General features: G+C 51.8%; 10 protein-coding genes across 10 annotated transcripts; 4 read left to right on the plus strand and 6 right to left on the minus strand.

Moving 5' to 3' along the window:
* Positions 1–15: 15 nt before the first annotated feature.
* PENARI_c001G04750 (quinone oxidoreductase family protein) lies at positions 16–1,121 on the minus strand (the record flags this gene model as incomplete). Its single annotated transcript, XM_022626485.1, has 3 exons — positions 16–63; positions 124–298; positions 352–1,121. The coding sequence occupies 3 exons, from the start codon at positions 1,119–1,121 to the stop codon at positions 16–18; spliced, it is 993 nt and encodes a 330-aa protein (XP_022493886.1).
* Positions 1,122–2,465: 1,344 nt separating this feature from the next.
* PENARI_c001G07330 (uncharacterized protein) lies at positions 2,466–4,784 on the plus strand (the record flags this gene model as incomplete). Its single annotated transcript, XM_022626707.1, has 1 exon — positions 2,466–4,784. The coding sequence occupies one exon, from the start codon at positions 2,466–2,468 to the stop codon at positions 4,782–4,784; it is 2,319 nt and encodes a 772-aa protein (XP_022493897.1).
* An 837-nt stretch (positions 4,785–5,621) lies between these two features.
* Positions 5,622–7,381, minus strand: PENARI_c001G08228 (cleavage polyadenylation factor subunit CLP1; the record flags this gene model as incomplete). The annotated part of the gene is made up of 2 exons (XM_022626785.1): positions 5,622–7,172; positions 7,244–7,381. The coding sequence occupies 2 exons, from the start codon at positions 7,379–7,381 to the stop codon at positions 5,622–5,624; spliced, it is 1,689 nt and encodes a 562-aa protein (XP_022493650.1).
* Positions 7,382–8,576: 1,195 nt separating this feature from the next.
* On the minus strand, positions 8,577–10,216 carry PENARI_c001G02560 (KilA-N domain-containing protein; the record flags this gene model as incomplete). The annotated part of the gene is made up of 5 exons (XM_022626317.1): positions 8,577–8,601; positions 8,653–9,562; positions 9,618–9,780; positions 9,838–10,046; positions 10,156–10,216. The coding sequence occupies 5 exons, from the start codon at positions 10,214–10,216 to the stop codon at positions 8,577–8,579; spliced, it is 1,368 nt and encodes a 455-aa protein (XP_022493646.1).
* A 1,122-nt stretch (positions 10,217–11,338) lies between these two features.
* On the plus strand, positions 11,339–12,106 carry PENARI_c001G01677 (rho GDP-dissociation inhibitor; the record flags this gene model as incomplete). Its single annotated transcript, XM_022626246.1, has 3 exons — positions 11,339–11,432; positions 11,537–11,908; positions 11,976–12,106. The coding sequence occupies 3 exons, from the start codon at positions 11,339–11,341 to the stop codon at positions 12,104–12,106; spliced, it is 597 nt and encodes a 198-aa protein (XP_022493819.1).
* Positions 12,107–12,428: 322 nt separating this feature from the next.
* On the minus strand, positions 12,429–13,564 carry PENARI_c001G06880 (serine/threonine-protein phosphatase; the record flags this gene model as incomplete). Its single annotated transcript, XM_022626673.1, has 3 exons — positions 12,429–13,141; positions 13,249–13,482; positions 13,549–13,564. 3 exons carry the CDS (start codon positions 13,562–13,564, stop codon positions 12,429–12,431), a joined length of 963 nt encoding a protein of 320 aa, XP_022493928.1.
* A 686-nt stretch (positions 13,565–14,250) lies between these two features.
* On the minus strand, positions 14,251–15,552 carry PENARI_c001G01139 (metal-dependent hydrolase family protein; the record flags this gene model as incomplete). Its single annotated transcript, XM_022626210.1, has 1 exon — positions 14,251–15,552. The coding sequence occupies one exon, from the start codon at positions 15,550–15,552 to the stop codon at positions 14,251–14,253; it is 1,302 nt and encodes a 433-aa protein (XP_022493626.1).
* A 579-nt stretch (positions 15,553–16,131) lies between these two features.
* On the plus strand, positions 16,132–17,760 carry PENARI_c001G01716 (uncharacterized protein; the record flags this gene model as incomplete). Its single annotated transcript, XM_022626249.1, has 2 exons — positions 16,132–17,318; positions 17,370–17,760. 2 exons carry the CDS (start codon positions 16,132–16,134, stop codon positions 17,758–17,760), a joined length of 1,578 nt encoding a protein of 525 aa, XP_022493207.1.
* A 374-nt stretch (positions 17,761–18,134) lies between these two features.
* On the minus strand, positions 18,135–20,904 carry PENARI_c001G08238 (AP-3 complex subunit beta; the record flags this gene model as incomplete). The annotated part of the gene is made up of 3 exons (XM_022626786.1): positions 18,135–20,462; positions 20,520–20,673; positions 20,744–20,904. The coding sequence occupies 3 exons, from the start codon at positions 20,902–20,904 to the stop codon at positions 18,135–18,137; spliced, it is 2,643 nt and encodes an 880-aa protein (XP_022493128.1).
* A 155-nt stretch (positions 20,905–21,059) lies between these two features.
* On the plus strand, positions 21,060–21,701 carry PENARI_c001G09028 (uncharacterized protein; the record flags this gene model as incomplete). Its single annotated transcript, XM_022626839.1, has 1 exon — positions 21,060–21,701. One exon carries the CDS (start codon positions 21,060–21,062, stop codon positions 21,699–21,701), a length of 642 nt encoding a protein of 213 aa, XP_022493585.1.
* Positions 21,702–21,818: the final 117 nt, after the last annotated feature.

The following is a 21,818-nucleotide window of genomic DNA, read 5'->3' on the forward strand; positions in this document are numbered from 1 at the left end:
CTTTTACATAATAATTCAAGGCTTCAAAAGAGGCTTGCCCATGGTCTTGCGTCCCTCGAGATCCTATGAAGCAGGCAGGTTAGCGGTGGCTGCACTTGAACAGGGAAAAGTCAGATTACGTACCTTGTGCACCTGCGCAATCTCCTCCAGAGGATAAATTTTATGGATCTTAGTCTTCAGCTGGCCGGACTTCAACAGACTGAACAGCTCATTGGTGTAGTACTCGAACTCTTCACGGGTCTCAATGTATCCGAAGAGAGTTGGACGGGCGACTTTAACACACTTGGGGGAGAGTTTACTGTCAAAATTATTAGCATCATCGGCCACGAGTATACTGAGAAGAAATCATACGGAAGAGGGAGTGGTGGCACAGGCCCGCTGGCATTACCAAACCAAATGATAGTACCCTTGCGCTTGACAGCCTCCAAGCTACCCTCCCAGGTATCCTTGCCAACAGAGTCGTAGACGACGTCGACGCCACGACCACCAGTCGCCTCCTTGACCAACTTCACCCAGTCCTTACCCTCCTCACTGCGATAGTCAATGACCACATCAGCACCGAGGCTCTTCACAAGAGCACACTTCTCCGCACCACCAGCAGTGCCGATGACCTTGGCGCCCATAGTCTTCAAAATCTGCGTCATCAAGAAACCAGCACCGCCAGCAGCAGCATGAAGCAGAACCCAATCACCCTTCTGGACAGGGTATGCCTCCTTAGCAAAAGCGAGCACAGTCAAGCCACTCAAGAATGAGGCCATAACATCCTCATCGCTGATCCCCTCAGGGATCTTCACCGTCTTGGCAGCAGGGACAGCAGTATACTCAGCATAGCCCTGACTAGCCAGCCAAGCAACACGATCACCAACCTGGAACCCGGAGGTCTCGGGTCCCACAGCGGCGACGACACCAGCGCCCTCCCGGCCCAGGACCTCAGGCTTGGGCGAGGGGTACAGACCCGTCCGGAAGTAGGTGTCGATGTAGTTCACACCGGAGATGTTGTTGCGCACAAGTAGCTGGCCTGCCTGGGGAATTGGCACTGGGTGTGCGGTTCTGAATTGCAGTACTTCAGGGCCGCCGGTCTGCTCGACCACTACGGCCTTCATTGTTGCTGGGACAGACATGGCGCGGATTGGAGCGAATTGATTGAGGGGAGCAATGTGATTGCGTAAAAGTGTGAGCTGGGGACTGCTGCGCAGAAGAGAGCGAAACATGCCAGGAGTTGTAGAAGTTGAGGATGAAGCTGATCAATCTCCATTTGTCATCTTATCCCCCCGCATTACCGGCGGAATTGTTGCGCCTTTCTTTTTCCTTTCTTCTGTTTCCATTTGCTACTGCTACGTTGATCTCACGCAATTACACTTACAATGCTGTCGGCTATTTACTGTAGCCCTACTGCCTCAATTCCTGGGCTCAGCATTCATCTCAATGGCTTTGGCTAATGACGCACGTGATGACGACATATCCGTCGGATCCTGGGCCATCGGAACAACACCGATGTGCAGACAACAGACAACAGACAGGCGTCTAACAAAACAATAGGAGTCAGAATACGTCAACCTCAAGGTTGACGGGCATCCACCAGTTTCAACCCCTCAATGAGGGGCCATGCACGGAATGCCTAGTGGCTTGACATTTACCTACTAGATCTACCGCCGCACTGGCGTTTCGGCCTCATATACTCCATGTCAAAGTGACATGCAAACCATTCAAGCCCTATGAGGGGTCAGTCTGCCACGTTCCATGCCTCGAGCATGTTGGCCTGCCACGCCCAGCACCAGGTTCTGCATCTGCATCACGCGCATGGTTGATGGTTGGAACATCCTTCGCCTCAGCTGGCGCCGACTTCATGGAAGACAAGTTCCCCGCCATACACTTGAGACGCGAGCCTTTGATCGACCATCGATCTCTCCAACCCCCTGAAAAAAAGTGGGCTCAGAGATTTTTATTTGTTGCCCAACGAGTCTAAATAAAGTGAAACGCAACGGCAGTAGCCGGCAGGTCTACTTCGTGCCCAATGATCGACGGGTCATAGCCACTTCTTTGTGTTGAACCTGGCCACTCAGCCGTTTTGTTTAGTCGATGTTTGAATCTTCCTCGTGATTACGCTTCAGCCTGAAGCTATTCCTGGTCTTTTTCTCTCGCCCAATCACTCGCCTGGCCTATCAGAGTTCGCGCCGCCCAGGATGATGCCCGATACAATCAGCCAATGTTTATATACCCTTGTATACCCGGGTCGCGCACACAATTTAAAAGTTGCTCCTTTGTCTTCTTGTGAAATTTCTTTCTCTTTCATACCTTGGCCTCATTGTTCTTCGCCCTGCTCTTTCACTTTTCAAGTACAGTTTCTTAATACTATGAACCAAACTGCTCATCACGCTTCTCTACGGAACCTCATTGCACCAGGATAACGTCCCGAAACAAGTATATTCCAAACATTTTGTTCGTGATCATATTAGCTCCTCGAAATGCGTCCCTCTCGAGTTTCTCGACATGGACGCTCCCAATGGCCCCCGGCGCCCTGCGTCGAGGAAGAGATTTCGGCTCTCCTTCGAGAAAAGGGTGGCCTCTCCGAGATTGGAGAGAAGCCGGGGGTCGAGGGTGTCAAGCAAAGAGGCGCTGTCGACCAGTATCCGATCATAGATTATGCTGATCTACCTCCTCCATTAACCTCCCCTGGCAGCGTTCCCAGTGTGCCTAGCCTTGCGAATGTCTCTTCCGATGAGAGTACAGGGCCAAAAACGCCACCCGCGCAAGAGCCTGTCATTCGGAACACTGTCAGGTTTGAGTCGGATGAGCAGCAAAAGCGTGCGCCGCCATCCACCGTTAGCCAACCACGAGGACCACCAGCCCGATCTCAGGTTAATCAACGGCCCACTCGTGAGCCAAGGACCCAGCAAGAATCGCTCCCGCATTCTCGTACACGGGAAAGCGCCCCCAGCAGGCCCGAGGTGCCTGTGCAGGTTGTATTTCACCCTCAGGCTCAGCAACAGCCTGTTCGTGAAATAAACTCCCAACGAGAGTGTCGCCCCCGTTCTCATGCACCTGAAGGCAGCTACAGCAGGCACGATGTGCCAGCGCAAGTTGTTTCTTATGTCGCGCCCGCACCGAGTGTGCCGGATCGCTCTCGTGCCTCAGTTCCCGTGCACGACATTGCCTACGTTCAACCTGCCAGGTCGTCGTTGGCTCGGTCGAACAGTGCTCGGGCTGGACCTCACTCAAGACCTATGCCAGAGCGCATTCGACGTGAGCCAAATTCCGGGTATCTATCTGATTCTGCCACCATGCGCAGCAGAGTCTCGCCAAACTCTCAGGCGCCTGTATCCCCAACTCCCATCGTGCCAGCCGAAAAGGTCACTAGCGGCCCAACTCTAGCTGAGCGCATCGAGGAGAAGCTTCGTCAACGAGAAGAACAGCGGGACCGGGTTGCACTAGCAGACCCCGAAGTAAACACACCGGCTGTGGTTTTCAGGCCCCCGAGGGCCTCGTTGGTCCCTCGAGCCACTGTCTCAGCATCGCACTCGCCTTCCCGGTCGCCTCAGCGTCCGGAGACCCTGGGAACCCAGCCTGGTGTGCCTCTGCCCTCGCGCCCCCGCGCAACATCAGTGACCACGCAGAGTACCCGATCGTCTTCTGAATCTCGCCATCCCCCACGGCTGCTACGCGCTGAACTTGAGACAACAAAGCCAGCATCAACCCAAGCTGTGACAGTACAGGCCAACTCTGAGAAGGCTCTCACTCAATTTGGACAAAGAAGCAACCCCAACGGCCTGTGTATCACATCATGCCCACGATCCGTCCCGGCAACAGGCCATGAAGACTGGTACACCCTCAAAGGCCTCGACCACCTCGACATCTGCCCATCATGCATGAGCCAAATCGCACACTCCCGCTACAGCAACTTCTTCATTCCAAGCCAAGCCAAGACGCCGTCCCGCCCAACCCGCTGCTCATTCTCAAGCCCATGGATCCGACTCGCCTGGCACCAAATGATCAAACGCGGCCACGACAGTCTAGAACTCCTCTACCAAATGACGCGCCCACCACCGGGAACGAGACCCTGCCCAGGCCGCACAGCCACCGAGCAACACTGGCACCGAATCTACGACCCCCGAATCAAAGACTACCTCCCAGGCTTCCACGTCTGCACCAGCTGCGCACGAAACATCCGCATCCTAATGCCAGCGCACCGCGAAACCCTCGAACCAGACACCGACGTCCGGGAACGAATCTGCGACTTCCAAACCACAAGCCCACGTTTCATGAAATTCATCGACCTCCTCGACGATGCCGTCGAGCGCGCAGAAGCAAACCCCTCCCGTCCCCGTCCAGACCTGCACGAGTTCCTCTCCTACGCCCGGCGCAAGACCGCCCTCCGTGACTGCCGTCTCGACAGACAAATCGTCACGAAGTGGCACTACCTCCCCGCGTTGCCGGAGCTGTGTATCTGCGAAGACTGTTTCGATGAGGTTGTATGGCCGTTTGCGAGACACCAGCGGCCGATTGCGCGCTCCATTCCGCCTACTAGGCGGGCCTTGCCTGGTGATGGGACTGGTGTCAAGCAGGAGGCAAGTTGTCAGCTTTATTCCATGCGCATGCGGGCGAAGTTCCGGGAGGCAGTTGCTACCAATGACTTCGAGATGCTTAAGTCTGCTGTTCTTAGGCGGGTTGAGGCTGAGAGGCGGTTCCGGGATCGGAGAGAGGAGCTTTTGAAGGCGCAGTCTAAGGGGTATGATTGTGAGATTGAGTTGAGGAAGGCTGTTGATGAGTGGAAAAGGTGGGAGTGATGTTGATTGTGATGCTTTGGGGTTTACCTTACTTTGCTTTCTTTCTTTCTTTCTCTTTTACTTTTCTTTTGTTTTGGAGGGGCTGGATTATTTCGGGAATGTATCGGATAGGGCTGCATTGCATTGGATGTATACTTGAGCGTTTGGCTGTACAATGGGGGTCTTCGGTTTGTAACAACGTTGAAACATTCTTGTATCCTGATCGTACTTTTGTCTGCGAAACGTCATTGTGTGTCGGATTGGCTGGTGTCTTCTTACCTTGGTTATAGCTTGAAATCGGATTGGTTCATCATTTTAATCATATTCATTGTAATCGTAACTTCAAGGCCTAGGATCGATATAAAGCCCTAATTTTTGCGTTGCTCCACCACATAATAAGCCCCAATAGGCAGAGTATAGAGCTGTCCGGCCACCTCAGATTCAGCCCTCTAGTACATGTATGTTGCCCAGGTTAGGGCTTCGGCATCTCCCGACACTCCAAACCCAAGCCCTACTCCGATTCTCCCTGTCAGCATAGCCGGCTCCACGACAAGGGTTCACGGCGATACGTACCCAGGCTGTTGTATTACGTGGAGAAACAGACCACTTCTACTCTTCAGTATCTACGATGTTCAAGTTGTTCACATGTAAATTACAAGCAAAGAGGTAGTAATTCCATACAAGAATCATAGATGTATTTATAGATAGATGCAAGGATATGGAATCATGAGGCGCACAGCGTGACTCTCGTTAAATGAAATAAATCGCCGCAACTCCAGATCCGAACAAAAGATGCAATGACTGAGCCGCGTAAGACTCGGATAAGGCAAAGAGAAAGAAATGAGAAAGTAAGCCCCCCTAACCGACCAACCCAACTAACTCCCCAGGCCAACGCTTCGCCCAGATAATAGCACGCGGAGGCATTCTCCCGCCAACAGGCGCAAGTACACGGATCTTGCCCTTGTCAGCGTCGACATCGGCAACATATAAGAAGCCCATGATGCTAGCGTCGCGGACTTCGGCGGGGGATGCGGTGGTGGGAGCATGGGTGATGGCGAGGAGGGTATTCGCGAGCGCGGAGGGAGCTGGTGGTAGGACTTTCTTCAGTGGGACATTGCTGCCGCTGTTTTGAGCGGCGGTGGAAGCATTCGTCCCACCAGAGGGTTCAGAGAATGAGCCCACGACACCCGGTAATGGGGCAGCGCGGTCAGGGTCTTGCTTTGTTTCTTGGAGGTCCTCGGCGCCACCACCGGGGAGAAAAGAGTCACCCATTGCGAGCTGGGAGGGGTCGTAGTCGTCTTCATCCTCATCGTCGATTGAGGTAACGGTGTAGCTGTAAACAGGGAGAGAAGCGAAATCGAGTTGCTGCGCATGCGGGGAGAGAGTAACAGCAGAAGAGGAAGAAGCGGAAAGAGAGAGCGCAGTCGATGCAGATGTAGAAGAAGGGATATTGTTGCCGAAGAAATAAGTACGAATCTGGGACTCGCGCGTGGCCTTACGGAAGGCAGCGTCACGGTCAGCACAGCCACCAGATTTGGTCAACTTAACAACGGAGATGTGTTCGTCGAATGCAGCAGCCGTCGCGCTGGAACTGGGCTTATTATCGTATTGCTTGGCGACAGTGCTGTACAGCCTCTCCGAACCCAGAACGAGGATAGTGTCGATTGCAAATTCCGTCACGATATGGTTGATCAGCTCCATGCTGCCAGGCTTATCCGATCCCAGGATTCCAGGCGTGTCGACGATAATTCCCGTTTCGCGCGCATCTTCATCTTCGGCCATCCGGCCCGTGACAGATAGAGCAAGGCGCGACACGATCGGTCGGTAGACGGCACCCTCACCGTCTAGCGGGTTCTGCAGCGGGTAGCTGTACACGAGGGGCAGCTTCACAGGCACCGGACTGGGACCGGACATGGGACTACTTCCCCAGCCATCTTCGACATCCAGGATTGTGCGGAACGCAGTCGCGGTGAGGGTACCAGGGACGCCGAGCATGCCCTCTGTCGGATCGAGGTTGACCACAAGCGGCTGACGACCGACCTTGGTCGCATACGCCGTCAAGATCTTCGCCACACTGGTTTTTCCGGCGTTCTCTGGGCCCAGGAGGAGCACGCGGGGACCGTCTTTGCCGATTGACTGTGCTTCCTCGCGCATTGTCTCCAGCGCAAAGTGGACATTGGCATATTCCATCATGGGCGTTTCCTCTGCTGTGTATTCGCTCTGGCAGCCGCCTGCGCCATGGCCCATTGTTGGTGTTACACCATCTGACGTTGTTGACGCTGTTTCGGCTGCGCTGACTTCTAAGGTGCAGCCGTGCCATGTGAAGATTGCGGCCTTTGTTCCGGAGAAGGTATATGTTTGCGACTCGGCGAGCTCCGTGCCAAAGAGCTCGGCGGTTCCGTGGAGGAGCTGGAGCTTGGTTAGCTAGACCCAGAGGAGAATTACACTTTCTGCTATCGAATGGAAATGACATCACATACCTTGACCTTAATGATATGTCCGAAAGCGACCTCAAAGCGCCATTCGCAGTTGGGATTCAAGGTGATCTGCGACGGAGGCGCAGTAACCTGCTGCCTCTCCTCCGACGGCTGTGTCAGCTCGAGGCCTGGAAGAGACATTGTAGCCAGGAGAGAGACCAAGCAATAAACACAGCAATCGAAAGATTGGAGAGCAAAGAGTAAAAGAGAATCAGGAGCTTGGGAGATGTGGTTGTTTGCATTCTTTGCACTGACTACAATGTTTGTCCCGTTTGCACTGGGCCTGGACTATATATACCCTCCTCTCCCCCAGCTTTCTCTCTCTTTTTCTTTCTTCTTTAGCTCTCTTTGCCTATTGGCTTAGATCAAGTGTAGTATCTGTTCTTTTCAGTTTAATCTCTGAAAGTTTCCTCTTGGAAACACTTTGATTATTCTCATTTTTGGATCCCGCAACTTGGCCTCTGTGCTTGCGCATGCCTCGTTGCACTGTGTCATCGGGCTTACACTACCCTCGATCGACGCGAATCCTTTTTCATCAACTGTGTCGGCTTGTCCAACCGTTTGGAGAAGAAGTTGTTCATCTTCTGTTACCTACGACATCCCGTCCATGTCGATGTCCATATCCATGCCACGTCTTGCCTATGAAGCTCAGCCTTGACTGACCCTCTGCCCTTGTCGATGAAGCCTTGATCTTGTTGTCACCGTTTGACGCGTCAGTTATGTTTTGTGACGGACATCACATGTCACGATCGTTGAGTTTTGACTCAACACTGTACATCTGGTAGCACTCGCGGTCAAGCACATGTAAGCACATGTGTCCCTCCTTGCCTGTCAACCTTCCTGTGCCATGACACTGTACGAGCGCCCTTATCCGTGCAAAATGTTTTCTCCCGTCAGCAGCGGTCCTACAGCCCACGATCTAAATTTACAGTAGCATCTACAAAAGTCCCAATACAAGTAGCATCAAAGAAATCTCACTGTCATTAAGCGAATCGTTCTTGACTACGCGCGGGTAGCTGCCCGCGGGCGAGTGGTAGAGGGTGGGCAAGGTGCATCTGGTATCAGGGGATGGGAAGGTAAATGGATGTGCTTAGGGATTGTCCCCATAATCAAGTCTTGAAGAAAGCAGGGGCAGAGAGGCAAGATATTAGAGAAAAGTGTCAAATGACGGGTACAGTACACTGAAAGTCGCCGGCGAGGAATATATTTATCGTAATGTCAAGGGGAATTGGGTAAGAAAGGAAATGGGGAAGTCCGAAGGTCGCATGCGACAGAGTAGAGGGGATGGGGATGGAGGTTTCGATCAGACTGTTGGAGGGGAAAACACAGATTATGCTCAAAGGAAGTAGGGAATTGACGCACTGTACATCAGGTTAGTATCAACTTGTTTTTCAAGGACTGGGTTGACTTACGCAAGAGCAAAGGCCACGGAAACACCAAAGATGGAGCGGTTGCGGACCCGCTCCTCTCGGAGCTTGTTCTCAAGCACCTTGGCTTTCTTGGCCCGCTGGGTGGACTCGGCTGAGGTCTCCTCATCGTCTTCCTCGGGCTTGCGCTTCTTGGTCACCTTAACGGATTCCGACTCGGTGGCACCGCCGGCCTGGGCCTTGATGGCGTCTTCGACCATGCCCTTGGCCTGGGCGATCATTGCTTCCGTCTCAGCAGCGGACGGGACTTCAGGGAGGCTGATGGGCATATCAAGAGAGACAGTGGTCTGGGAAGTCTTGACATCTTCTGGGGCATCAGCTTCCACTGAAGGAACCGCCTTCTCTTCCTTGCCCTTCACCTCATTCTTCTTCTCGATCTTCTTTTCAGTCTTCTTTTCGGCCTTCTTCTTTTCCTTCTTCTCTTCCTTGGTCTCTTCGTTTGTCTCCTCCTCCTCCTCCTTGGCCTCGTCCTCAGGCTCTGCGGTGGTAGCACTCTTGGTCTTCCGGCTCCTTGACTTCTTCTCTGGGGATCCGGTGGACTTCACTTGTGTCTCGCCTCGCACAGGTGCCAGCTCAGGAACTGTTTCAGTGTCCATATTACCGGCTGTAATCTCCAGTGCGGAGTGGAGGCTAGCGTTGGCAGCATTTGTAGACGGGGTGCCCATGACATCCTTTCCAACGCGAGTTGTGCGGGACTTGCGAGGGGACTGCTTGCTGGGAGAGGCGGAGCGGCCGCGACGGCGCTGAGGCATTTCCGGCTCGTCTTCTGGGATCTCGAACTTGGGCGGGGGAGTGATCTGCTTCTTTGCACTGGAGGGGCTCTGGACGATATCGGTGGGGTCCAAGAGAGCGCGTACCCAATCGTACATCTTGTATTCCTTGGATAGCTCAAGGGCTGGGTAATCAAGTCAGAACTTGTGTGGTCGATAGGGCAACCTGGGATAACCTACCAAACGCGGGAGAGATCCACACGTTGCCAGCGACTTCCTCCTCGCTGGTGTACTCCCGGGCCTTCAGATAGTCGCGCTCAACCTTCTCCTCATCGGCCTTGGCCCAGGGGAATGCGATCTTGAACATTCCAGTTGCGCTGACGAACCCATCCTTGCTGCGACGCTGTAACCAGGCCAGTTAGCGGCATTCACGCCTCAAGTCGTATGAAGATGCGCTCACCATCAGGAAGTACGTCTCAGGATGCTGCTGAGAGGTGTGGGATGGGAAAATCTCCGAGCCCTTCAAGTCTTTGGGCAGAGGAGCGCGCAGGTGAGCGTATTCGAAAACGCCCAGGTTCTCAGGCTTAGTGGCATTTGAGGTACCGATCTGGGCAGGCCTCACAGAGAGGTGTGTTTTTCCCAGACGGCGGCGCGCGAGAAGCTCCTCATCTAACATATGAAGCGATTAGCGATGATGTCTCGGTCAGCCTCGAGGGAACACTAGGTGAGCAGCCGAAGCGCATGCGCGATCACGGCCACGCGCCAGACTGGAACTTACAAGAAGGAGCCACCTCCGTGAGGATGAGCGGGTTAAACTTCTTCGGCAAAGTTCGCGACATGGTGGGATATGGGGAGATGGGAGATGAAGATCTCGTGGCTGAGAGAAAGAGGGAAAGATGCGCCAACGGCGGCCACGTAGCAGGCGCGTCAAGCGAGAATTAGAACCCGTATTGTCCGATTTGGTCAAAATTCAAAGAGAAGCGCGCCAAAAGGAGAAAAAAGAAGCCAATTGATAACGGAAAAAAAAGAGACCCGAGATAAAGCGAGACAAATCAGGGGAGAAAGAGAGAAGTCGCGACGGGAGTTGCGTCCGTTCTGAGGCTTGACTCGTTCCGGTAAGGTCCGGTGTGGCGCCGGTCAGGTGGGGTATTTGGGGGTTGTGGTTGGTCAATCACTCAATTATACGGTATTTGGTCTCCCCAGCAGTAATCTATTGGCTATTTGGCCCCGTGACCTAGCATTCCTTTGTTTGTCGAAGTAGACACTTGCTTCTTAACACTGTCGCCAATTCCCAGGTTAGGACAGTCTTTGGTCTTCGATTTCATACAGCCCACTCAATGGCGTTATCTGAAACAAGGCGTCGACGCGTACATCCTCGTATCTGAGACTGAGACCAGTGTTTACTCGATATTGATATCGAGGATATACCATTTTACGGCAAAGCTAGACTAACAACAGTCTGACCTTTTCATGCCGAACCTGCAGAAGTGTCTCGGTTCAGTCTACTGGACTCCAAATGCGTATACATGTCGCATATTAAGATAACGTGGGCAGATACTCCTGAACCCCACTGGATACCCAAAACCGGGGCCTAGATCGTCTCAAGTTAACTGCAAACTGCAAGACATGACAATTCCACCAGGAAATCAAGATCAGTAGATAGCCTGCATCAAGTAGAGCAGACCAAATGTCAATATAACCGTGCAGGACTAACGGCGCATCTGCAATCCCCATCGAAATCCGAATAGCCTCGCCCCTCTCCCACCGCCTTTCCACCCCCACCAGACATCCAAAGAGGAGACGCTTTGTCTCTAGTTTCCTTCTCTGAAATCTATCTCTCTCATCCTTTCCCCTTTTCCTTAAATCCCCCTTTGTCCTTTGTCCGTTCATCTCGGATTCTTTCATATCTCGTCTCCCCCGGACTACAATACCTTGGTTCCGTGCCCCGCCATCTGTAAACAATGGTCGACAACCACGACGACGATCTCGCCGCCACCCAGACTGAGGGTTTCAAGGTCGGCGAGAAGAAGACCATCGACGAGTACAACCAGCTCGGTGAGTGGTCCCCTCTAATAGCTCGCATTAGCATTGACTATGCTACATCCATGCTCTGTCCTGAATCTTCCCCAACTAACACCTCATTCTTCCCCCGCCAATAGACAAGGACGATGAGGCCATGAACCGCTGGAAAGCCTCGCTCGGTCTCAACGGCGGCGATCCCATTCACGAGGCCAATGACCCACGCAAGTGCATCATCAAGTCCCTGGCTCTGAGAGTCGAGGGCCGGCCCGACGTCGTGATCGATCTCTCCACCCCCGGCTCGGTCGACAGCCTCAAGGATAAGCCTTTCACCATCAAGGAGGGCGCCAAGTTCCACATCAAGGTTACTTTCCAGGTTCACCATGAGGTCCTGAGTGGTCTCAAGTACCTGCAGGTTGTTAAGCGGAAGGGTATTCGAGTTAGCAAGGATGAGGAGATGTTGGGTAGCTACGCGCCCAGCACCACCACCAAGCCTATTTACGAGAAGGAGTGTAAGTGGATTATTATCGCATTTGTGGATTTCTGTTGGTTTGGACCATTGCTGATTCTATCTTGCAGTCAACGAGGAGGAGGCCCCCTCAGGCATGATTGCCCGTGGACACTACAACGCTGTCTCCAAGTTCATTGACGATGATGCCCACACTCACTTGCAGTTCGAGTGGTCCTTTGACATTGCCAAGGACTGGTAAATGTGGGTTGAGAGAGAGCTATCTTGAATTCTTGAGCGGCTTGTTTGTTTCCAAAGCGTTGATCTTCTTTCTTTGACAAAACTTTGTTAGAGCTGCCCTTGCCGGGCCCGATGCTTTGTACCCGGTTCTATTTTTTTATGCGCCATGCTGAGGGTCCTCGGTGTGAAATATGTTCAGTCCAGATGCCAAATAGCAAAACTCGCTGTTGGTGAATGCACAACTTTATCCAGAACTCCTGTCTAGTGCCAGTGGGAAAAAAGGAAATGAAAAAAAAAAAAGAAATCGTATGGTCAAACAAAACATTAACATAAACCAATGGGTATCACAGAAAGTAGTCAACAATTGGACTCGGGCCGTCCTTGGTCTGCTGGGCCTGCTGTTCATTCCGATGAACATCGTTCTCAGGCGCGGCGTCGAATATATTGAAATAGCGCTCTCCTGTGTCACTCACTTCAAGTACACTCGCTAGATTCCCGCAACGGTAGCAGTAGTTGGGAGCACTCCAGACCGTACTCAATTTGTCATCGTAGAGAACCTGGTAGCCTTCCTGGCAAAGCTGGTGTGCCCGTAGGATATGCGACATGCTATTGACCTCCAGGAACTTCCGGACAACCTGTGCACCGAAGGTGTATCCAGCACCACGGGGGGAGAGCGAAAACTCATCACGCTCTGTATCTGGATCCGACCAGACGAGATCGGCCATGGGGCCTTCGTGTGGAATCTCGCGGAATCGGTCTATAATCTTGATTTGATCGATGGAGTGAATGGAGGGAGAAAGACCGCCATGTACGCAGAAGATCTCGTCATTAATCACGACACTCAGTGTCAAGAAGTCGAACATGTCGGTGAAGTAGTGCCAGACGTTGGCGTTGCCGTACTTGCGTGCACATTCGGTATAAAACCCATAAGATTGGGTGACTCCACGAGACTCGTGATTGCCGCGGATGAGGTGGACTCGAGAGGGATATCGTAGTTTTAGGCACACCAGGAGTGAAATTGTCTCCACACTGAACAGGCCGCGGTCGACATAATCGCCTGTATATAGCTTCGTATTAGCAATGACCCATGCCAAGAAGTGTGGGCCAAGAGGTTCCGCCCAAAGGCTCTTTCCACTTCCAGTCCCAGTCTCAGGTTGAACTAACCAAGGAAGAGGTAGTTTGTATTCGGACAGAATCCTCCAATCTTAAAAATCTCGATCATGTCGAAGAATTGGCCATGGATATCACCGACCACGGTGACTGGAGCAGCGATGTGGACCACATTGCTCTCCTTCATCAACAGTTCCTTGGCTTTGAGGCATATGGCTTCGATTACCGATTCGGCTAGCAGTTCTTTCCGGTACAGGCGGGCGATACACTCGTCGAGATCGACACTAGCTGCAAGCAAACATTATCAGTACACAAATCCAGCGCTAACTCGAAAACTCGGGGTCATTGACATACTTGGTAACCCAGGCATTGTGAGGATTGTAGGTACAATGCCGTCAGTACCAAAGAACGACGCTGCTTTCTCCGTGCGGGAGATTCCAAATCACAGTAAAGGAGAGTATCCTGAGGCTGGCCCTGGTTCGTCAAACAATGTGGTCGGGTAAATCACAGCCAATCCAAAGGAGGGTGAGATATGGTACGTTGGGAGGAAATGAGAGAGGTGATGAAACTGATGGCTATGTGAGGTTTGCGGGCATCCTGACTGCGAAGCCGATGCTCGTTCCAGTAAGGGAAGAGTGGTGTTGAAGATCCAGGCACTACATCACGAACTGCGGGATGAGCTCGGACACTGGACCGCTCGTTATGACTACACCGCCTTTGCACGTGATACATGCCTGGCTTTTAAGGTTGCATATCCATGCATCAGTCCTAAGTTAATAGTTCGTTTCTCAGTGACGATGTCCCCGTTTCTCAGTTCTCTATAGCTCAAATTGATAGCCCAATGGTTTAGGTCACTTGAACGATCATTTGAAACACATCTCTGCACATCTTAATGTTTCCGACTCAATCCCGGTTGCGCTGTGAAAATATATGTTTAGCCACATTACCTAAAGCTTTCACATTTAGTCTGGAAATAACATCGCCAGCAAAACGGTCGAATATCTGAAGTAGATACAAGAAGTATAGGAGCACGAAATTTACATCTGCACCGCACACTCAATCATCCACCTTGAGAGCCTCCCACCGCGAAGTAGAAACTCTCCCATCCTTAATCACACCCATCATGTGCTCCTCCACTCTATCCAAAACGGTGATATCCTCCAACGGATTCTCATTCAAAACCAACAAATCAGCAGCAAATCCCTCCCGGATCTGACCAAGTCGATCCTCCTGCATAATCAAACGAGCAGCATTGACAGTAGCACTGCGCAGAATTTGTAAAGGGGTCAAGACCTTACTGCGGACCGAGAACTCCTTACTCTGAGCAAAATGCATCGGACCAAGAAGATCACTACCAAAGCAAACAGTCACACCAGCCTCAACCGCTATCTTCATCGCCCTAAGCCCCTTCTCAAGGACCTCGTCGTTCTTAGCAGCACCATCAGGAGGTAAGAAATTCAACTGCTTGGACATGACATGTGCAATAAGCGTAGGTGTTAGGAACACGTCCATCTCAGCCATCATATTTGCAGTTTCAAGATCAATGAGGTTTCCATGCTCAATGCCGCGGACTCCAAGCTTGATAGCCTGTTGAATTGCCTGCGGTGTATAGCTGTGACTCGTGACATAGGTGCCAGCGTTGCGCGAGACAGTGACAATAGCCTTGATCTCCTCGTCTGAAAACTGGACATGCTCTATGCGGTCTGTGGGACTTGCAACACCTCCACCTCCCATAATCTTGATAAAGTCTGCTCCCTGGCGCAATTCCTCACGGGCATACTTATAGCACTCTGCAGGACCATCCACGATCCTGCTAATTCCAGATAGCGAGCCTCCACAGCAAAGCTGGGCATCGTGAGAGCCGCGCATATCACCATGCCCGCCAGTCTGAGAGAGGGCATATCCAGCGATGAAGAGACGAGGTCCGGGGAAGACTCCATCCTCAACAGCTTCCTTAATTGCTAGACTTGCGCCACCGCAGTCTCGGATTGAGGTAAAGCCACGTTCCAGCATGGATTTGAGGACGAGTGGCTGTCGGAGAAGGCTGATGCGCTCGGTCATGTCCTTGTATGCACGGAGATCGGCTTCGCCTGGGACCACTGCGATATGAACGTGGCAGTCGATCAAGCCCGGGCATAGGTACTTTCCAGTCAGATCAATGACATTATCTCCTGGAACATCTTCTGTCGCTGTAGTTGAGCCATCGGTGACGATCTGGGTGATCTTCCCATCCGAGATCCGGACTGTGGCATTGTGGATCAGCTCGCCCTGAGCTGGGTCGATGATCGTTGCATTCACAAAGACTAATGTCCGCTGAGGATGGAGCTTCCATGGCTTGATAACTCGAGAGATGTCCATTTTGTGTAGTATACCTTATACTGTGTTGTGTGCGTAGAGCGTTGTTGGAGAATGACGACACCGCTAATGGATCAAGCATCCAGGATATCAGGTGAGACTGCAAGAAAAAGCAAGTGACTATCTCTGCTCTGTGGAAGGCAGTCCGGTTTTGTAGATAATCCAGTGCAGAGTATTTCGATTCCGACCAGCACTAATCTCGTCAAAACAAAGATGTTTATACACTTGGAGTGGATCCCGCCTAGCCGATGTAGCCAGTAAGAAGTAGCGAGATCCACGAGGGACGAGAGGCGATTGGTGGCTTCGGCAGTGAGGCTCCCTAACCGATGCTTGGCGTTCTGGGGAGTTTATCCCCCGCGTTCTTGACAGAAGACAGCAAACCAAGATAGGACGGGGCATACTCTGTGCATTCATATTGGCTGGAAGTTACGTATGTCTCCCGCTGAATTGGCCTAAAATTCTGAGGTCCTATCTCTGGAGAATCTGATTTGTCCAAAGTAGCCCGAGTCAGTATAAGTATGTAGACTCCTGTCTGTGTCTTCACTCTCTCCTTAAAGATATTGAAAGATATTCTAGCTCACAATGGCTCACCCAGAACCTGACTGGGACCAGGAGATGGAGCAAACCCATACCAATATCCCCGCTACCGACGAATATTCCCCCGATAACATACCTCTGCTCCAAGCAGTCCGTCTCTACCCCAAGATTGTCGCGTGTGCATTCGGCCTTGCATTAGCATTCCTCCTGACCGGCTACGATACCGTAATCCTCGGCACTATCACTGCAGTTCCATATTTCAAACAAGAATTCGGCGAATTTTACAATGGCTCATACATCATCCCAGCAACATGGCTATCGGTATGGAGCGCCATTGGACCCGTTGGGTCAATGGTCGGTGCTGTCAATGCCGGGTGGTTTCAAGATCGCATCGGCCGTCGTTGGTCACTAGCACTAAGCTGCGTAGTCTGCGCAGCCGGCATTGCCATCGCCTTCTGCTCCAACCTGCCCAGCGAAATGAACTCTCGTCGCGGTGCCTTCCTCGTCGGTAGGACGGTGCAGGGGTGGGGAGTTGGTGGTGCCATGGCTGGTGCTCAGACTTACCTCTCTGAGACTGTACCAACCAGCTTGCGAGGCTCGGCGATGGCGCTGTCGCCGACTTTCATGCTACTCGGAGAACTGCTGGGTGCGGCCGTCATATATGGTTGTGAGAAGAAGGTATCGGCGGCGGCCTATCTTATTCCTTTTGGGACGCAATGGATTACTACTATCTTGCCCTTCATGCTTGTTTGCATCCTGCCGGAGAGTCCGTCATATTTGATCAGGAAGGGGAAATATGACGCTGCTCACCGCGCGCTGGCGTGGTTTCATACTGACAGAGTTGACGTCTCTCGACTTCTCGCCCAGATGCGTTTGTCTATTACGCACGAAGTGCAAATGTCGCAGGAATTGGCTTATGTCGATTGTTTAAAAGGGACGAACCTGCGCCGGACGATGATTGTGGCTTTCTCTTTTGTTGTCCCCAGTTTTTTCGGAGTGCCTCTGTTGGCCAGTGCCAGCTATTTTATGCAAGTCGTTGGAATGGGATCAAGCCTCAGTCTCATTGTGCTCATCTTGGGCATTGTTCTGGGTCTTATCGCAAATGCGATTGGTGTCTGGCTTATGAGTCGCGTTGGAAGACGTCGCTTGATGTTGAGCACTTTGGCTGTCACCACTGTCATCTGGCTGAGCATGGGAATTGCTGGATGCTGGTCGGGCAACATTGTCATTTGGTATGTTTTCCATCCAGTCATACTATCATCTCTAACTCATGTATCCAAAAGGTATACTGCTGCCTGTATGATGGCCGTGGTAGTAGTCTGTGGACTTGGAGCATGGCCTGCTTCATATGCAGTCTCAGGAGAAACATCATCCCTCCGTCTCCGCGCAAAAACCCAAGGTATTGGTGTTCTATGCTACATGCTGTCAAATGTCGTTTTCAATCTCGTTCTTCCTTACGTTTACAACACAGATGCAGGCGATCTCAAGGGCAAGACTGGTTTCGTCTACGCTGGCTTGTGTTTGCTCACGTTTGTTGTCACCTGGTTGATTATCCCCGAGATGAAAGATCGTACAACGCTTGAGGTTGACGCCATGTTTGAATCAGGCTTGCCTTGCAGGGATTTCGAGAAGTGGGCACCCGAACGACTGCCACTTAAGGATGGGACTTTGTGATAAATCCCATCTCCTCCGAAATTCACACGCTTATCACCAGAGGTCTTGATTTCTACTTGAAGAAGTAGGCATTCGAGCGTTTATCTTCATACTTATACAATACAGTATAGATTAATGAGCTGAGACTGGTCTCTGGTCCCTTATAAATTGAGATTTTTAGCCCGAAGTACATGCCTTTTTGTGACAAGGCCAAGCAATTGATTTTTCTAGTGTCTATACGTGCTTCAAATCATCTTCTTACATCATAGTGCACATTCTCTCAACTTCCTGTGCTGGCTATTATCCCATAAGTCTCATTCAATATCTCCGATGTTCTACATGATCACCTTAACCTGGCCGAACTAGAATATAGACATATCCTAGATTGGCATAGATCATCCAAGCAACTGCCGAGACTCTTTATGAACAGCCTCACTTTCAGAATCGGTTTCTTCTTCGGAATCATCATCATCATCATCCTCATCCTCATCCTCCTCAGACTCCTCCTCTGAGCCGGACTCCTCATCCTCAGAATCCGTCTCACCCTCCGAGTCCGTCTCAGATTCCGTCTCGGTTTCTTCCTCAGACTCTTCTTGTAGCCACTGGTCCAGTGTCTTTTTCCCAGCGGGGTCGGCAGGCACAGGTACACCGTTCCTGTTCCGGGCCGAGGTAGAAGTGCTCTGGTGCTCTTTTAGGGCTTTATCAAGACGAGCACCGGCGGTAAGAGAAGCCTGGGTGGCGGATGTATCTGGCTTTATATCTTCAACGCGGAGGCTTGGGTCTGGCTCTTGGCCGAGCTCAACCCAGTCTGGTAGGTTTGTGTAGCCGCGAAGACCGTGGTAGCCAGCATCGTTGCCGACTACTAGAGTGGCAGAGCCGATGAGCAAGTCCTTTCGGGTTTCGGATGGGCTTGGGGCGTGGGGAACCGGCTTTGGTGCCAGGAGAAGGAGGTTGGCTAGTTGGGTAGATGAAGGTGTTTCTAAAAGACTTTTGTAGAGACGGGCTCGATCGCGGAGGTCGTATGATGTGTCATAGCGTGCGAGAAGAAGGATATAGCGCCACAGCAGGGTGATGCGGTCCTCTTCTTCCTCCTTTGCTTCTGTTTCATGGGCCTTTTTGGTGTGCTCTTCTTCTTCTGGTTGATCAGCATCTTGCGGCCCTTCAGTGCCATTATCATTCCACTCATTTTGAAAGTCCTGCTGGGTAGCGGATTTTTCGGGTACTGTGGAAGATAGAGGTTGTTCGGGCTGTTCTTTTGGTGGGTTTTGTAGGAGATGATGAAGATACACTTTGGCGCCGAGAAGAACAATTTGCTGCTTAACCATTTCAGTCTCATCTGCGAATCCTTTGACGAGGACGCGGAGGACGTCAGGTGCAATGTTGTTTGCTGGGTCAACACCAGCGAACTCCCCAACTAGCCAAACAATGGTGGCTCGTGCATCTGGATGAGTTGTTGAACCGAGGTGCTTAACAAGCTGAAGAACAGTGTTTTTATGTGAGGCTGGATCTTGTTGGATCAAGTGGCGAATGACAGTCAACGACTCTGACACAAGGTTTCCATCCAAACTAGTGATCTGGCTGAGCAAGATTCGCAAACACATGCCTGATGTGCTCGTGTCTCCTTGTGCACAGCGCCCAATGGCCCGTACACTCTCTCGCACCAGGTCCGGGTCCGTACCCTTGGAGAAATGCTCCAGTTCGCTGATAATGACACCTTTCCAGTGTTTTCCACAATGCGGGAACAGAATGGTCAACACTTCCAATTTGAGACGCCAGATGTGGGGTGGGTCATTTGCATGAACAAGGAAGTGGGCAGTGTATCGCGCGAAAGGCTTAGGAGTTCTCAAAGCAACGGCAACAATGTTGTATAGAGCAATGAGTTGCATGTCCTGCGGGCTCCGTAGAAGGGCCACAAGAGGACCAATAGCTGACTCTAGATATTCCGGGGGAGCAAGGTAAAGGAAACAGCGGACAACACTGACAATGACGGCAGAGTTTCGGCTCTGAAGAAGATTCTTACAGGCCCGCAATAGAAGTTCAAGATCGGGATCCATCACCGGTACTTCATACTCCTCACCGTCGTTCTGGTTGTCCTGCTGTTTCTCGTCATCATAGAATGCCTCAGGCGCTGAGGGCTTAACCGTTTGAGTTCGACAAGGGAAACACTTCCGCGCATAGAAAGTCAACAAGCGCAGAGTCGCAAGCTGACCCCACTCGTCCATATCAACCAACTTTTTGACCAGGCTGCGGTAGTTTTTGTGAATCAAGTCGATCTCGTCCGGGCACAAATCCAAGAATGCGGCGACTGCGGGACCAACCACAAAGTACTGGGAATCGCCCAAAAGTGTCGAAAGATAACCCATCAACTGCGGCAGAGTGTTGGGGTCTAAACGATAGCATTTGGGGATAGCCAAAGCAGCCGCCTTGCGCACATGTGGACTCATATCCCCGCATCCTCTCTTGATAGCCAACGATACGATCTGGCTGATTACTGGAACCCGGATGCCTGACATAGTACGAAGCGCCATAGTCCGGACCTGAGGATTGGAATCGGTCAGAGATTTCTGGATCGCGTTGATAGAGAGCAGTGCCAAATCCGGTTCAGCCTCCGCATGATGGACCAAATAGATGTAAACCAATTTCTTGACTTCAAGGTTGGCGCTGGCCACATTTTTGACAACCGCAGAAAAGAACGTGAGGGAGGGCTCGGAGCGGTACATCAACTGTTGCAGAGATAAGTTAGCCATTGCGATTCATATGGCACCTCAGAACGCCCATACCGAGATGACCCTCCGCATTCCATCCAGCACTTCCCGCTCATGGCGACTGTCAAGTAGCTTCTTAACATGAGCAGCGCTGTAAGTTCGCGACGAGAAATCTGGTTTCGAGCTTCGATTAATAGCAGCGGACTGGGCAGCCTCTAAAGTGAGCTCTCTGGCTGTGCACACAATGACGTCTCACGGTCAGTTACAGTCAACATGGCGCCCTAAACCACCCGACGTACCTGTCTCCAGCATCGAGGATATCCTGGAAATGGTTTCCATCTTTCCAGTTTCTGAGGGCCCAGTCCAAGGGCGTGGGGTGAATCAGCCGGAATTGGGGGAGGTGAGGGGAGGAGAGGCGGAGCTGCTCCGCGGAGTGAAGGATGATGTTGCCCGCCTTCATCTGCAACTTCCCATTGCATCACTCCATCCTCGATAACTTATCTACCACATGGCTTGTTACAGTTAACGCATCATGCGCTGGGGATAATATGATCAATATCGACTCGATGACATCGGAGGGGCGATATAAATAGGGGCAACAGCACATCTGAAACAATGAGGTCAACCCCAACGATCGCTCATTGCGACTTCGTGCCCGATCTGCTCCAGCGACTCCTCGAGAACAACTCAGGCGCGCATTTGATTGTCTGCGCGACCAAGGCTGAGTTTCTTGTGCAGTTGACGGCGGCCATTCGGTTTCAACGCGCAGATCCAGATGCGGCAGCGAGCCATGATCTACTTACAAAAACCATTGGATTGCTTGCAAGATCCAGCAAAATCAGGCTGGCGTTCTGTCCGACCCTTGAAAGTCTTCGGGCATACCTCGCAGTTCTGACTGCTGCTGACGGGATGGATATTCAGGATACACAGAGTTCCAGTGACCGACAACTTCTTGCTGTCCTGAACATGGTGGCTTTGCATGCTACGACTTCGGAGTTCTCGGCACAAGGGCTCTCGAGAACACTTGCCGCGGCTGTCGAGGCTGCCTCCAGGGCCGAGCTAGACCTCAAACTCTACGAGTGTGCAAATGCCCTGGATCCTACAAGTGCCGACTGGGGAAGGACGCTTTGGGATATGAATGCCCCTTTGTTGAATGGATCCGTTCGGATGCGAGGCGATGAAAGCACTATGAGTGGTCAGGGTGTTACCGTGAAGCGGGTTGCTTCGCGCTGGTTCGAGTTCGACCAGGAATACTGAACCAGAGAGGTTCCTTGCTGAAATCAGACATGATATTGTACCATAAAGAAACTCCGTATAATGAATCTGAACTGCCCGGGTATCCTAGAGCCGACCGCTGAACTCCTGTTGCGTACA

This window comes from Penicillium arizonense (genome assembly GCF_001773325.1).
Source record: "Penicillium arizonense strain CBS 141311 chromosome Unknown PENARI_contig001, whole genome shotgun sequence".
Taxonomy (NCBI): domain Eukaryota; kingdom Fungi; phylum Ascomycota; class Eurotiomycetes; order Eurotiales; family Aspergillaceae; genus Penicillium; species Penicillium arizonense.